The 15,347-nt window shown below is 40.5% G+C and overlaps 1 protein-coding gene across 35 annotated transcripts in view; it reads right to left on the bottom strand.

Moving 5' to 3' along the window:
* Positions 1 to 15,347, bottom strand: part of TENM3 (teneurin transmembrane protein 3) — a 2,213,160-nt gene that overhangs the window by 182,127 nt on the left and 2,015,686 nt on the right. For all 35 annotated transcript variants that reach the window (XM_065596701.1, XM_065596700.1, XM_065596702.1 and 32 more), the window contains one exon: positions 1,365 to 1,602. In XM_065596701.1, coding sequence (XP_065452773.1) covers positions 1,365 to 1,602 — 238 coding nt within the window. The remainder of the gene's footprint in view (positions 1 to 1,364; positions 1,603 to 15,347) is intronic.

The following is a 15,347-nucleotide window of genomic DNA, read 5'->3' as shown; positions in this document are numbered from 1 at the left end:
AATATTCCATCCAGTTTGGGAAGGGCATCCTAGTTTAAAATGTATATCCTCCTTTTTACACACACAGTGAAAAATAGATGTCTGTTTTTCTCCTGTGCCGACCCCAGCAAGCAAAGCAAGCATCAAGAATAACATGAATATACCGCAGATTCACAGGCTGTCCTGAAAAGGCTGAATATCTTAGCAGTGAGCTCTTCCCCAAAACCCATTCACTTATTCTGTAAGTGGACTTAATATGGTTAATAAATAATGCGAACAGGGAAAACCCAGTGTAATCCTGTCCCACAGTGACTGCATATCATAAAAAAAATACACAGTAGTTTTCAAGAAAGGTAAGAAATAGAGTAGCCGAGTCTTGTTTTATTCCCAAAACATGGTTGGAAAGGAAGATTTGAACCTATTGTCTGAAACCCCTGGAATGACAAAGCTCCCTACTGTAGTGTCTAGCTGTAGGTCATATGTTTTAAATGAGTCAAAATCTGATTTGAGTATTGTTCAGCCTGCTATACATCTATAATGGAAAAGGCTTCAAAGAATGAACTTGACATATATTTCATAAATATTTGTCAAAATAATTATTGCCAACTACAATGCAATTATGCATATTCAGTTTGATGACTCAATTGGAAAATTTCTTTTCTCTTTAATAAAAAATTTCTGAGTGACAATAGTGAATTAGTGCTGATTGACTGTTCAGTGAGTGTTAATTAATACCAAAGGAAAATTTAGCTCTATGCTAATAAATCCTTCAAAAAATCTTTACATATAAATCTTTAACTAAAACGAAATTATCTGCCCATTTTATTTGCTCTTGCAAAATGATAAACAGTGATAAACAAGAGAGACAAACTACGTAGTATGTAATGAGAAAGTGAATTCTCTTGGCCCACCAAACCATAAAGCTTGGACTCACCCTAATTGCTTAGGGTCTTGCCAAAGGGGCAAGGACTAGAGTGCTGGAAAAACACTACGAAAGCCCCTTCCCTGATGAGCTGATCTGTACAGCAGCATTGGTTTGGCTCATATATGTCTGGCAAACAAGGGTGATCAACAAGTTCACAATAATCATAACCAATAAGGATTATAAACACAGGAGGAAATGATTGTCCACAAAATTAAGACATCCCCAAAGTCCAATCATGAGGTGATAAACATGGCAAAAGAAAACAGTCTTGTGAAAAGTCACTCACAATATGGGTTTTGGAGAGAGGGGCAGTAACAAAAATAGCTACATTTATTTTTATATTTCTCAACTTTTAATTTTGCTGATTGAATACGAGGAAATACAACTGGCTGGTTATTTCTCTTTTAGTTAAGTGTTTTCATTATAAATTCTACACTCTTATAGGTCTCTAAATGGTTACCTGCTTTCCAGTGGCACATTACTGCCAAGGACCCAGCTGTCCTGCAGCTGGACGGACTCGGGTGTGGTTTGCAGCTCGGCGGGCAAAGCAGCCGGCGGGGCCGGACTCTGATTCCTCCTATTTGTCAATGAGTTTCTGTTAAGGGAGGTGATAGATGGATGATGCTGTGCTGAATGCTGCTTGTGAGAAGGTGGCAAAGGTTGCAGGGTCGACTGGCCTTGGTTATTTGGCGGTTGCTCTGGGAAGAAAGAAAATTGAAGTTTGTTATACATCACCCTGGCTTTTGCTACAACCAAAGCAGAATGAGAAACTGAATATAATCCCATCATCTAAAATATATTTGCATATTATTCTATTAGAAGGCATTCAGTGACATTCTCTAAGAGCAAGTTTACCCTTGATACACAAAGTTCTAATTAATATACAACAGATGGGAAAACTGCTTTTGGTTTTAATTTGTTTCAGTTTTTTTATCTGATTTTATTAACACCTACAGAAAACAGCATCTGACAGATCCCCTAATGTGCCTTTAGATTTCAGCTTTTTTTAACAAACCAACCCTGAAATTAAATGGGTAATTTCAGTAGAACACAAAGGTTTTCGAAATGCATATAATCCCTATAATTATTTAATGGATTTTTTTAAGCTTTATTTAACTGCAATAAATTATTACAAGCTAGTTGCTAAACAGCAGTAGACTACTCTAGTTTAGTGCATTTCAAATAAGGCAGCTCTGCACTATGATCTGCTAATAGATGCTAAGTATTCTTTAGCAGAAGGTCACTCTGTGAAGCAGATGTTGCTTCATGGATATTTAGCAGACTGAATCACATCTGATTACAACGTCAGAAGACTCATATACTTAATGACCGTTACATCCATTAGAACACACACAGAACAGATTTTCCAATTTCACACTATGTGGTACAACTACATTTTGGAGTAAGTCACAGGTGATCAGAAAGTCGTGCCACCAAAACAGTGGTGGAAATATTTTGTTCCTAAACTAAAAGCACATAATAGCCATAGCTAATAAGTCAGAGGTCAGAAAGCAAGCTGTTTTATTTTTAATGATCTGGGGCTAAGGATGTGCCTGACAATAGTTACATAAAAAGTTGTCAGACTTAGGTAGGATCTAACTAGATGCTGAATGGATTTGGCTTCAACACATACACATTGTCAGTCTTTGAATGTAGTTCAACATTTTTTAAGTAATGTATTGACATGTTATTAATACAAATGTATGTATTAAACAGAATAACAGACTAGGGTTACATTTCCTTACACTCTGAACGCAAGCAGTGATTCTTAAGCTGAGTAATATGACCTTCAGATGTGATTCTCTATTTGCTGGAACTGAATACACAATCTGCAATGACTTGAACCATACTATTAAACCCATAATAAAGGGGTACAGAAATTAAAAAAAGTCTATTGAGACTAAAAACCAATTATTGCTGCATGTTTCTGATAGTCTCTAATAATCCATATTATAGTAATTTAGCAACTAATAATTTCTCACCCTCATGAGCATTAGGGATAGAGCTGTTAGCCTAACACAGGAAAATAAAACTCTATGCTTTTGCATCTTCTTTTCTTAGAAGACCATTCCCATTTCCAGTGAAGGGGTTTGGTTAATTACTTTGCTGCCGTGTGAAACGAAGTGTCTAAATTATAGTAAGGTTGAAATATGCCTTTTAGAGAGCGGCAGGGTTAAAACAGTCCATACAGTTTTGTTGAGTTTAAAAAATAAAACAAAAACCTCTACTAAATTAACAAGAAAAATTACCAATCAGGCAGCATACAATTAATCAGTTTAGTCTTTACCAACACCAATAGGTGTCATCACATATGATAAAAATCACTATGGAAGGCTTTAAGGCACATTTTAACAAGCCAGCTACTGGATAATTTAACAGGCTAAAGCTTGGAAAGATTTTGTTTTCAAGTCTATTTAAAATTTTATCTGATTTAGATTAGGAGCTAATTATCAACTGTCACAGAATTAACTATGGTGCATATATATATGATTACTAACACAACAGGGAGCCATACCACAAGTATATGAAAATAAATCCTATTCCTTTACTGGATAATCTAAAGTAATGTTTGTCTCATAAATCATATCTTTCTTTCTTTCTTTCTTTCCTCCGTTCAATTGCTCTACTTGTCTAGCATTATCCCCCTCCTCTGGTACAAACTTCCTACGATTGATGCAAGAGCCTTTTTCTCTGCAGTTCCCATCCACTGAAACATTATTCTGGAACTTCTCCACCTCTTCAATTTGTCTTCTCATTTAAAACTTCAATTGAAAGCCATTTTCTTTTTGTCTGGCATTTTATTTCCATACCATAGAAAGCAGATCCAGCTCCCTCCTTCACGAAAACAGAGAGCCCATTTGTAATACAAGTGATGTAGATCTGCTGTACAAAAGAGGGTTGGGTGTAAGGAAGATACAAAGCCTGCAGGATGGAGCTAGGATCTAAGATCTGCCATTGCACAGAGCCATTCTGAAGATAGCTACACAGATATACATAGATGCTGAAATTAGGAGTGTTACCACACCCACTGGGTTGAAGTAATAAGAAAAACTCAAATACATTGTTTCTGCCTTCAGCACCCTACTATAAAAATTATTCCAACACTACTGCAGATATACAGCACCTCTGTGGAGTAGGGGTTGGGGCTATTTCTGCATATCTGCCCAGCTCACAGACCAGCTACTTCAAGCCAGTGTCTGTGGTCTACATTTGCGTGTAGACATATTACTTATACACCTCTACCCCGATATAACACGAATTTGGATATAACGCGGTAAAGCAGTGTTCGGGGGGTGGGGGGGAACGGGGCGGGGCTGCGCACTCCTGTGGATCAAAGCAAGTTTGATATAACGCGGTTTCACCTATAACACAGTAATATTTTTTGGCTCCCGAGGACAGCGTTATATCGAGGTAGAGGTGTAGTAATTCTATAGAGACTTCAAGACACCACATGTAGACGCTCATCAAAATAATGCCATACGATAGTATAACAATAAGATGATATTTCCTCCTTAAAGACTATAATTAAAACGTATGGCTTGAAAAAGAACTAGAATGTCAAAGATTAGACAATGTTGTAAGATAGATTGGAGTGCAGAATTCGACCCTCTTTTAAGTCTCTGAATCAGGGTGCTGAAGTAGTTACTCTCCACTGTGTCCAATTATGGCTTAAACCTAGTGGAGAATCAGTGCCCCACAGTCTTAAGGTCTTTTAGAATCACATAGAATCAAAAAATCATGAAAAAATTTAAGAGGAGATAAAAAATTCTTACAAATTATGTAAGTATGATAGGTAAATATAACATGACAAGTGGGTGGGTTCCATAGAGTTTTACAATATTAGAACTACTGAAAATTAGTTATATCTACAAATTGCTTGTCTTAAGATTCACAGAATCATAGAAGATTAGGGTTTGAAGAGACCTTAGGAGGTCATCTAGTCTACCCCCCACTCAAAGAAAGACCAACCCCAACTAAACCACCCCAGACAGGGCTTTGTCAAGCCGGGCCTTAAAAACCTCGAAGGATGGAGATTCTATCACCTCCCTAGGTAACCCATTCCAGTGCTTCACCACCCTCCTAGTGAAATAGTTTTTCCTAATATCCAACCTAAACCTACCCCACTGCAACTTGAGACCATTGCTTCTTGTTCTGTCATCTGGTACCACTGAGAACAGCCAAGCTGCATCCTCTTTGGAACCCCCATTCAGGTAGTTGAAGGCTGCTATCAAATCCCCCCCCCCCCGCCCCACTCTTCTCTTCTGCAGACTAAATAAGCCCAGTTCCCTCAGCTTCTCCTCATAAATCATGTACCCCAGCCCCCTAATCATTTTTGTTGCCCTCCACTGGACTTTCTCCAATTTGTCCACATCCTTTCTGTAGTGGGGGCCCCAAAACTGGCCTCACCAGTGCCGAATAGAGGGGAACAATCACTTCCCTCGATCTGCTGGCAATGCTCCTACTAATGCAGCCCAATATGCCATTAGCCTTCTTGGCAACAAGGGCACACTGCTGACTCATATCCCACTTCTCATCCACTGTAATCCCCGGGTCCTTTTCTGCAGAACTGCCTGCTTAGCCAGTCGGTCCCCAGCCTGTAGCAGTGCATGGGATTCTTCTGTCCTAAATGCAGGACTCTGCACCTGTCCTTGTTGAACCTCAGATTTCTTTTGGCCCAATCCTCCAATTTGTCTAGGTTAGTCTGGACCTACCCTCCAGCATATCTCTCTCTCCCCCCCAGCTTAGTGTCATCCGCAAACTTGCTGAGGGTGCAATCCATCCCATCATCCAGATCATTAACGAAGATGTTGAACAAGACTGGCCCCAGGACCAACCCCTGGGGCACTACGGTGACCAGTGTCCGGTTTTCGACCGGAACACCTGGTCGAAAAGGGACCCTGGCGGCGCCAGTCAGCACCACCGACCCAGTCATTAAAAGTCCAGTTGGAGGTGCTGTGGCGCTAAGGGAGGCTAGTCCCTGCCTGTCCTGGCATCACGCTGTGCCCCAGAAGCGGCCAGAAGGTTTGGCTCCTAGGTGGGGGGCCACGGGTCTTTGCGCGCTGCTCCTGCTCCGAGCACCAGTGCCTGCGGGAGAGAGTGGTGTGGGGAGCTTCCTGGCCCCCCAGGCTAGGACCTGGCCCTGCTGGCTGCTTCTGGGGCGCACGCAGCATGGTGCCAGGACAGGCAGCCAGCCTGCCTTAGTCCTGCTGTGCCACTGACTGGGAGCCGCCCGAGGTAAGCATGTGCCCCAACCCGTGACCCTGCCCCATCCCTGAGCCCCGCCCCAAACCCGGAGCATCCCCCAGCTCCTCATCCCCGTCCCCACCCCAGAGCCCTCACCCATCCTGCACCCCAACCCCAGCCCAGAGCCCCCTCCCACACCCTGAATCCCTCATCCCCAGCCCCACGCCAGAGCCCTCACCCCCTCCTGTACCTCAACCCCCTGCCTCAACCCGCAGTGCCTCCCGCACTCTGAATATCTCGGTCCCACTCCCCAGCCTGGAGCCCCCTCTTGCACCCCAAACCTCTCATTCTGGACACACCCCCAGTTAGAGCCCTCACCCCCTCCCGCACCCCAATCCCCTGCCCCAGACCAGTGAAAGTGAGGGAAAGTGGGGGAGAGTGAGCCACCGAGGGAGGGGGAATGTAGTGAGTTGGGGTGGGGCCTCGGGGAAGGGACGGGGTTAGGGTGTTTGGTTTTGTGCAACTAGAAAGTTGGTAACCCTATGGTGCACTCCGCTTGATACCGGCTGCTAACTAAACATGGAGCCGTTGATCACTACCTATGGAGCCCGATGATCTAGCCAGCATTCTATACACCTTATAGTCCATTCATCCAGTCCATACTTTTTTAACTTGATAGCAAGGATAATGTGGGAGACTGTATCAAAAGCTTTGCTAAAGGTTCTTTCATTCCTACCTGCCAAAGTGACATTTTAAAATTATGAATGTCATTATTGATTGATCTTTTTTTCTCCTAGGTTTAGCTTGCCAATTCCTTGAACCCACATTTCTTGTACCTGCCATAAAATCTGTAGCAGACATTTCAATCTTATTTTATCGATTTGTGAGGAAGATGTCAACATTATAAAAGTGGTGATTATGATGCCATAGTTAGGGTTGCCTCATACCCCTATTTCAACCCCTATTTTCATGGATAAATAACTAAACAATAGTTTGCTTTTTATAGCATCTTCCACACAATATCAAAGTGCTTTACAAACAACTAAGCTTCCCAACATCACTGTGAAATAGTGACATATTGCCATTCTGATTATATACATGGGGAACCTGAAGCAGAGAGAGGTTAAGTAATTGGCTGAGTGTTACATGGGAAATTTGTGTCACAGTCAGAAGAAGAAACTAGAACTCCTGGCTGTCAGACCCACAATACCAGCCTTCCTCACCTTTCTATATTTAAGGGCCTGAGACAGGTAGATGGAGCCTCTGTGATTATTGGACTATGACATGGATATGGACTTCTTGAGCTCTGCAGCCTTGAATATTACTCCTAGTTCTGGAAAATGTAAAGAAAATACTTTCTCTGCACCAGCACAAATGTCAGAATAGGCATTCTGCAGCTCCTCCCTTCAAAGCTGGCTCTTCATCTATGGCAATTAGCTTCTTGGGAAACAGGCATCCTAATGGAGGGAAGAGTTCTTCCCTCAGTTTGTGAAAAATCAGTGAATTTAGGAGCAATTCTGACACGGCCTAAGCTAAACATATAGGCTCCATGCCTGTTAGCTCCATTTTGATGGTAAGTCAGGAAGAAGAGAATGGGATGATCCAGCATGAAGGCTATAAGAGGTACAATGATTGTGTTGGAAGGAACAGATAAAGGGCTCAATTATGCTCTCTTGCTGACACCAGAAAGTTGCAACAATCTAACTTAAAGTGGCTTTTAAACTGATTTAGTTAAACCTGTGCAAACCACTGTCTGAACACACACATTCGGGTTTAAGAATGGTTTATTTTGGCTTAGCTTAAACAGATTTCCAATCAACTAAACTGCGATAAGCCTGGTTTACACAAAATAGATTGTCTGAACAGGGGTTTGCACAGGTTTAACTAATCTATTTAAAAAACACAAACTGTTCAACTTTCTTGTGTAGACTAGGCCTTAGTTACACCAGAGCAACCCCACTGAAGTAGTCATCTTGTGGAGATGTTTTATGCAGCTAATGCAAATTGGCCCAACAACCACCCATTGCAGTAGAGTTACCCAAGTATAACAGAGATTTTAACCTTCGTGCAGCATTGACTGCATAAATCACTGTCAGATAAACGCACATCAGCCTATGTATGAAACTGATGAAGTCATATGAAATGGAACAGAAAACAGTCTAAACACAGTTTTACTCATTTTTCAAAACCTATTTCAATAGTTGTTTACCTGAGACACTAGCAGTGAAGTAAATGATCCATTTCAATCCTGGAGGTAAATTATATGTATTCTGTAGCCAACCACAAAACCTCTCTCTCTTTTTTTTTTTCAAAAACTAATTTACGTTTAATTAATTTTATCATTTAATTATTACTGAATTTCAATAGAATATTATGCAATAAAATTCATATGTGAAAGTGAAAAAAAGGAGGAGATCGGCAGAGAGACAAAGATATAAATTAGTTTATTATATAACATGTATGATAATTATTTAATGCTTTGCAATTTTGGGTTTTAATTCAAAAAGAATGAGAAAAGTAGATGAAATATCTACAAAAGAAAGTAATTTGTTATACATTTCATATGATATTCGTTTAGTAACAGTTAAACTACTGAGACTCAACCACTAGCCACTCATCTAAGGAAAAAATGGAGGTTTTCATTTGATAAATATTAGGCTTATTTGGTAATTTTAATTAATGTTAAAGAAAATAAAGCTATCACAATGATCATGAAAACACAAACACAAGTGTTGTGAATATGAAAGGTGTTAGGTGCATACAGTATTTAAAACAAAGAACTATTTCTGTCAGAATTAACAATTTAGGAGTAGGCAATGTAGTTGTAACCATGTTGATCCAAGGATATTAGAGAGACAAGGGGAGGTAATATCTTTTATTGGACCAACTTGTGTCTCTCTCACTAACAGAAGTTGGTCCAATAAAAGATATTGCCTCATATCACCTTTTCTCTCAACTTAGGAGTAGACTGTCAAGGATTCCCCACCAGGAGGAAGTTTTCCCAGGGAATCCTGATGTGGTGACATTGTAAGATGAATATCAGTATCCATCAGAAGTAAATAACTAGGGTGGACTATATGCCAAAGAGAACTGGTAATGTGCAACAGAATCCTTAATTTCCAGGTCACCAGTTGGAATCTATTTGCTGTATAAACATACCCACAAACAAAGGAGTGACTGTAATGCAGGTAGGCATACCAACACTACCTTTAATCTAACTTGTACAGGTAACATTAGCAGAAAAGACATGGCAGAATGGGCTTCTCTATGGGCTAGCTGCTCCAGTACAAGCCCACTGGGGACTCTGAGTATGTCTCTGGTTGCTAGTCTGCACTGAAGTTCCTGCTGCCATTAGCTGAGTGAACAGCTAATAGTGGAGTTTTGGGTCGGGGAGTTTGGGAGGGATTCTTGTCCTTTTTCTCTAGCAGTAGGACCATTAGGAAGAGAAAACAACAATAACTACTGAGGCAGTAGTAGAAGTAACCCAAGGAGGAGAGGAGACAAAGAAGATGGTTGGATGCAGAAGCCCTGGGATGCACAGCATCCTTTAGTGGATATCTGATGGAAGCTACTTATATAAGAAATGTCACCTGATAGAGCTCATTGCAGGGAAGATCCAAGGATTAGAGATGTGGCTGGAGATAATGATGGTATTCAGATGAGAATTTGAAGCTATAATGCATGACAACTCAAGATTTACTGACACCTGCCAAACAAAAGAATCACAGACGTGCTGCAGAATGTATACGTTTACTTCGTGAAAACAGACCAACCAGTAATATTTATATTTGGAACTTTAAAAGGTCTGAGGGCAGCCTGTCAGAAGGTGAGGGTGACTACTTCCCTCATTTTCCAAAGCTTAAAGTAACTGTTCGCACAACTGACTGAGAACATAAATGCAAAGCGGGAAGCATTAGCAAAAACTGGGAATTATTCAAGGATCACCAATTGGATCCATAATTCCAAAAAACATGACAAAACTTATGAGTGACAAGAAGCCATTATTGTTAAAAAGAGACATAGAAATGGAGATAAAACACTATATATATAAAGGGGGAAGTAGATGGCAACTGATAAAAGAAGCTAAAGTAATCAATTAAATATACCCAATAGAATTAAAGACAATAATAAAGCATTTTTAAATATATTAAGAATTAAAAAAGCTCTATGTCAGATATAGGTCCATAGCTAGATATAGATGCTAAAATTGTAACTGAGGCAGAAAAGGCAGAAACATTCGATAGATATTTTTGTTCTGTACTTGGAACAAATCAGGAGGATGCATCTATCCCATATGATCCTGTGGACATTTTGATTAATAAACTTGCATTGTGTGGAAGTTTAAAGTTTTTATGTTTAAAGTTTAAATAGAACTAATAGGATATACGTTAGATGGACAAAAAACCTGATTCATGGGTAGATCTCAACATGTAGTTGTTAATAAGGAGGGACCATCTCTATCAGACTCCCCTAGGGAATAGTTCTTGGCTATTTAATATTTTTACAATGACCAAGACGACAATATAAAAATTGATGTTGGTAACATTTACAGATGATACAAAAATAGGTGGGGGTAGTAAATAATGAGAACAGATTACTTTACAAAGTGACGTGAGCAGTCTGATTAATTGGTCTCAATTCAACAAAATGCCTATCATATTTGGTACGCCCCATCAGACAGTCTGTATCCATTTGTTGTCGCATGTTGTATACTTAGCTTGTAAGCTCTTTGGGCAGGAAGTGTAATTTTGCTCTGTGTACATCTAGCACAATGGTCCGTGACCTTGAATGAAGCTCTGACGTGCTATGATAATACAATTAATAATAAACAATAATACTAAAAAGGGAAATATCAGGTAGAAATAGGCAAGAAGTCCTCCCTCTACTGGCACTAGGTACCTAGGATACTGTGATGTTTAAGGAGCTCAACTTATTCATCTTATCAAAGAGAAAGCTAAGAGTTCACTTGAGCACTGTGTATAGGTACTTACAGATTAAAAAAGTATCAGACAGTGGGAACCTTCTCAACTTTACTAACAAGGGCATAACAAGATCCAGTAGCTGCAAGTTGAAGTTAAACAAATTCAACATTGAAATAAGACACAATTTCCGAGCTGTGAGTGTAATTAAACATTGGAACAGCTTATCAGAGGAGCCAGTGGACTCAGTGTAGCTTGTAGTCTTTAAAATGAGATTAGCTGTTTCTAAAATATATGCTTTAATCCAGGTTCTTTGAGAAACTATGAGCCTTTGTGTACAGGGTCGGTCTCAGGCCGTTCATCCCCTTCTTTCATGTGTCATGGGAATAATATGATCATCTGATATCCTCCACGAGCTCATAATGCTTGCATCTACGCATTAAGATAATGATTGCAATCAAATCTCGTGTAACGGGGTCTCAAACAATTGCCTATGGGGGTCACCAGGGAATTCCCTCTCCTCCCCGAAGCACAAGTGGCCACATGTATTCTTGGTTTATTTTTTTCACCTTCCTCTGAGAGAGTGTCTTCACAACAGTTACCTTGAATTATAACTCGAATGTTACTCTTAACCCCTCTCCTGTCTGCACACAAAAATCTCTAATTTATATTAAAGTGGTGCTTTAAGCTAGAGCTAGCTGTCCTGTCAGGAAAGGTGGAATGGGTGGTCTGAAACTTGAGCCATGCTGCGGCTGCAGATAATAATGCAGTGACAATGCAACAGCTCAAATTACAACAACTCTTCAGCAGCTAATCCAAACATTCTGTGCTGCCAATCAAATCACTGTGTAACTCTAGTCTTGTTTTGCAGACAGCTCAAGTGTAGCAACTCAAGACTAATAACTGAAGATAACTGTTACAGGGAAGACAAGCTCTATTACATTAGAGATTGGCCACAGCTGGAGACAGGGCACCACATAAAATGAACTAGTGTTCCAAGCTAGGACAGAGAATCCTCCTTCTTAGGTGCCCGGTAGGTGGGTCTTGCCAATATGCTCAGGGTCAAACTGATTGCCATATTTAGGGTTTGGATGTTATTTTCCTCCAGATCTGATGAAAAGGGAGCTTGTCTTCCTCTGTAGCAAGGGGTGTGGATCCCCTGCCAAGATCATCTGGGCATATTCCACCTAATGAATTCCCTGCCACTGCAGAACCTCAGGCACAGGTGTCACTTCAGTCTCTTATGTTCTCTGCCTGTGGCACACAATAGTTTAGACTAAACAATTGCATTAGGCACAATACAGAGGTATTTTGGTGAAATTAAAGGTCCTATGAAATACAAGAGATCAGACTAGGTGATCTAATGGTCCCTTCTGGTTTGAAATCTATTAAATCTAGTTAATTAACAAAAAAAAGTTAAAAGTGGTTTCAAATAAGCCACCTTGCACTGACTTCTATTAACTTCTGTGATTACAATTAAATATTCCTATAAAATTAGGGTTGTCAAGCGATTAAAAAAATTAATCGCGATTAATCACACAATTAAAAAATGAATAGTGCGATTAATTGCACTGTTAATAATAGAATACCATTTATTTAAATATTTTGGATGTTTTCTACATTTTCAAGTACATTGATTTCAAATACAACACAGAATACAAAGTGCTCACTTTCTATTTATTTTCTAATACAAATATTTGCGCTGTAAAAAACAAAACAAATAGTATTTTTCAATTCACCTAATACAAGTACTGTAGTCTTGTAAACAGTCTGTTTATCATCAAAGTTGAACTTACAAATGTCAAATTATATACAAAAAATAACTGAATAAAAAAAAACAATGTAAAACTTTAGAGCCCACAAGTCCACTGAGTCCTACTTCAGTCACTCACTCAGACAAACAAGTTTGGTTACACTTGCAGGAGATAATGGTGCCCGCTTCTTGTTTACAACGTCACCAGAAAGTGGCGTCAACAGGCGTTTGTATGGCACTGTTGTAACCGGTGTCGCAAGATATTTATGTGCTAGATATGCTAAAGATTCATATGTCCCTTCATGCTTCAACCACCATTCCAGAGGACATGCATCCATGCTGATGACGGGTTCTGTTCGATAATGATCCAAAGCAGAGTGGACCGATGCATGTTCATTTTCATCATCTGAGTCAGTTGCCACCAGCAGAAGGTTGACTGTTTTTTTGGTTGTTTGGGTTCTGTAGTTTCTGCACTGGAGTGTTGCTCTTTTAAGACTTCCGAAAGCATGCTTCACACCTTGTTCCTCTCAGATTTTGGATGGCACTTCAGATTCTTAAACCTTGGGTCGAGTGCTGTAGCTATCTTTAGAAATCTCACATTGGTACTTTGTGTTTTGTCAAATCTGCAGTGACAGTGTTCGTAAATCAAACAACATGTGCTGGGTCATCATCCGAGCCTGCTATAACATGAAATATAGGGCAGAATGCGGGTAAAACAGAGCAGGGGACATACAATTCTCCCCCAAAGAGTTCAGTCACAAATGTAATTAATGCACTATTATTTTAACGAACATCATCAGAATAGAAGCATGTCTTCTGGAATTGTGGCGGACACATGAAGGAGCATATGAATGTTTAGCATATCTGGCACATAAATACCTTGCAACGACAGCTACAAAAGTGCCATGCAAACGCCTGTTCTCACTTTCAGGTGACATTGTAAATAAGAAGCAGGCAGCAGTATCTCCCACAAACATAAACAAACTTGTTTGTTTGTCTTAGAAATTGGCTGAACAAGAAGTAGGACTGAGTGGACTTGTAGGCTCAAAAGTTTTACATTGTTTTGTTTTTGAATGCAGTTATGTAACAAAAACCCTACATTTGTAAGTTCAACTGTCATGATAAAGAGATTGCACTACAGTACTTGTATTAGGTGAATTGAAATATACTATTTCTTTTGTTTTTTACAGTGCAAATATTTGTAATTAAAAATAAATATAAAGTGAGCACAGTACACTTTCTATTCCGTGTTGTAATAGAAATCATTATATTTGAAAATGTAGAAAAACATCCAAAAATATTTAATAAATTTCAATTGGTATTCTTTTGTTTAACAGTGCAATTAATCACGATTAATTTTTTTAATCAGTTAATTTTTTTTGAGTTAATCGTGTGAGTTAACTGTGATTAATCAACAGCCCTATATAAAATGTATTTCTTTCCTCTGTAGCTTGTGTGAATGACCCACAAAAATAATAGAGAAGACAGTTACTTTTCTGTAACTGGTGTTCTTCGAGATGTGTTGCTCATGTCCATTCCACAATAGGTGTGCGTGCTTGCCACGTTCGCCAGTGCCAGAAGTTTTTCTCTTAGCAGTACCCGTAGGGGAGCGCCCCTAGCGACCCCTGGAGTGGCACCACCACGGTGTGGTATAAGGGGCGCTGAGCACTCCCTCCCACCCTCAGTTCCTTCTTGCCAGACAACTCCGACAGAGGGGAAGGAGGGTGGGATGTGGAATGGACATGAGCAACACATCTCTAAGAACACCAGTTATGGAAAGGTAATCTTCTTTGAGTGATTGCTCATGTGCATTCCACAATAGGTGATTCCAAGCTATATCTGTTGGAGGTGGGTAGGAGTTCACAGACATTCGGGATGGAGCACTGCCCTGCCAAACCCGGCGTCCTCCCTAGTCTGGGAGACAATCATATAATGTGAGGTGAATTTGTGGACCGATGACCATGTGGTAGCCCTACAAATGTCCTGAATAGGGACGTGAGCCAGAAAGGCAGCCAACAAGGCTTACGCTCTAGTTGAGTGCACCCTCACAATCGGCGGTGAGGGAACTCCTGCCTGGTCATAACAAGTTCGGATACACGAAGTAATACAGTTGGAAAGCCGCTGAGTGGAGATCGGCCGACCTTTCATGCGTTCGGCCGTGGTGATGAACAGTTTTGAAGACTTCCTGAATGGTTTTGTATGTTCTAGTAAAAGGCCAGAGCCCATCTCATATCTAGCATGTGGAGGTGGTGCTCCTCACTGGACGCGTAGGGCTTGGGACAGAGCACCGGCAGAAAAATGTCCTGGCCCATATGATAGGCGGAGACCATCTTAGGGAGGAACGAAGGATGTGAGCGGAGCTGGACCTTATCCTTATGGAATACCATGTACCGGGGTTCGGAGATCAGGGCCCGGAGCTACGAGACCCTTTTAGCAGACATGATTGCCACAAGAAAGACTACTTTCCATGAGCGGTGTGACCAGGAGCATGTAGCAAGCAGCTCAAATGGAGGTCCAGTTAGCCTGGCCAGCACCAAGTTTAGGTCCCACTGAGGGACTGGGGGGTCTAACATACAGAAAGAGGCGA

The sequence above is a fragment of the Chrysemys picta genome, chromosome 5 (genome assembly GCF_011386835.1).
Source record: "Chrysemys picta bellii isolate R12L10 chromosome 5, ASM1138683v2, whole genome shotgun sequence".
NCBI classification, from domain to species: domain Eukaryota; kingdom Metazoa; phylum Chordata; order Testudines; family Emydidae; genus Chrysemys; species Chrysemys picta.
Note: the sequence above shows the minus strand (reverse complement) of the source record. Positions and strands in the feature narration are given on the sequence as shown.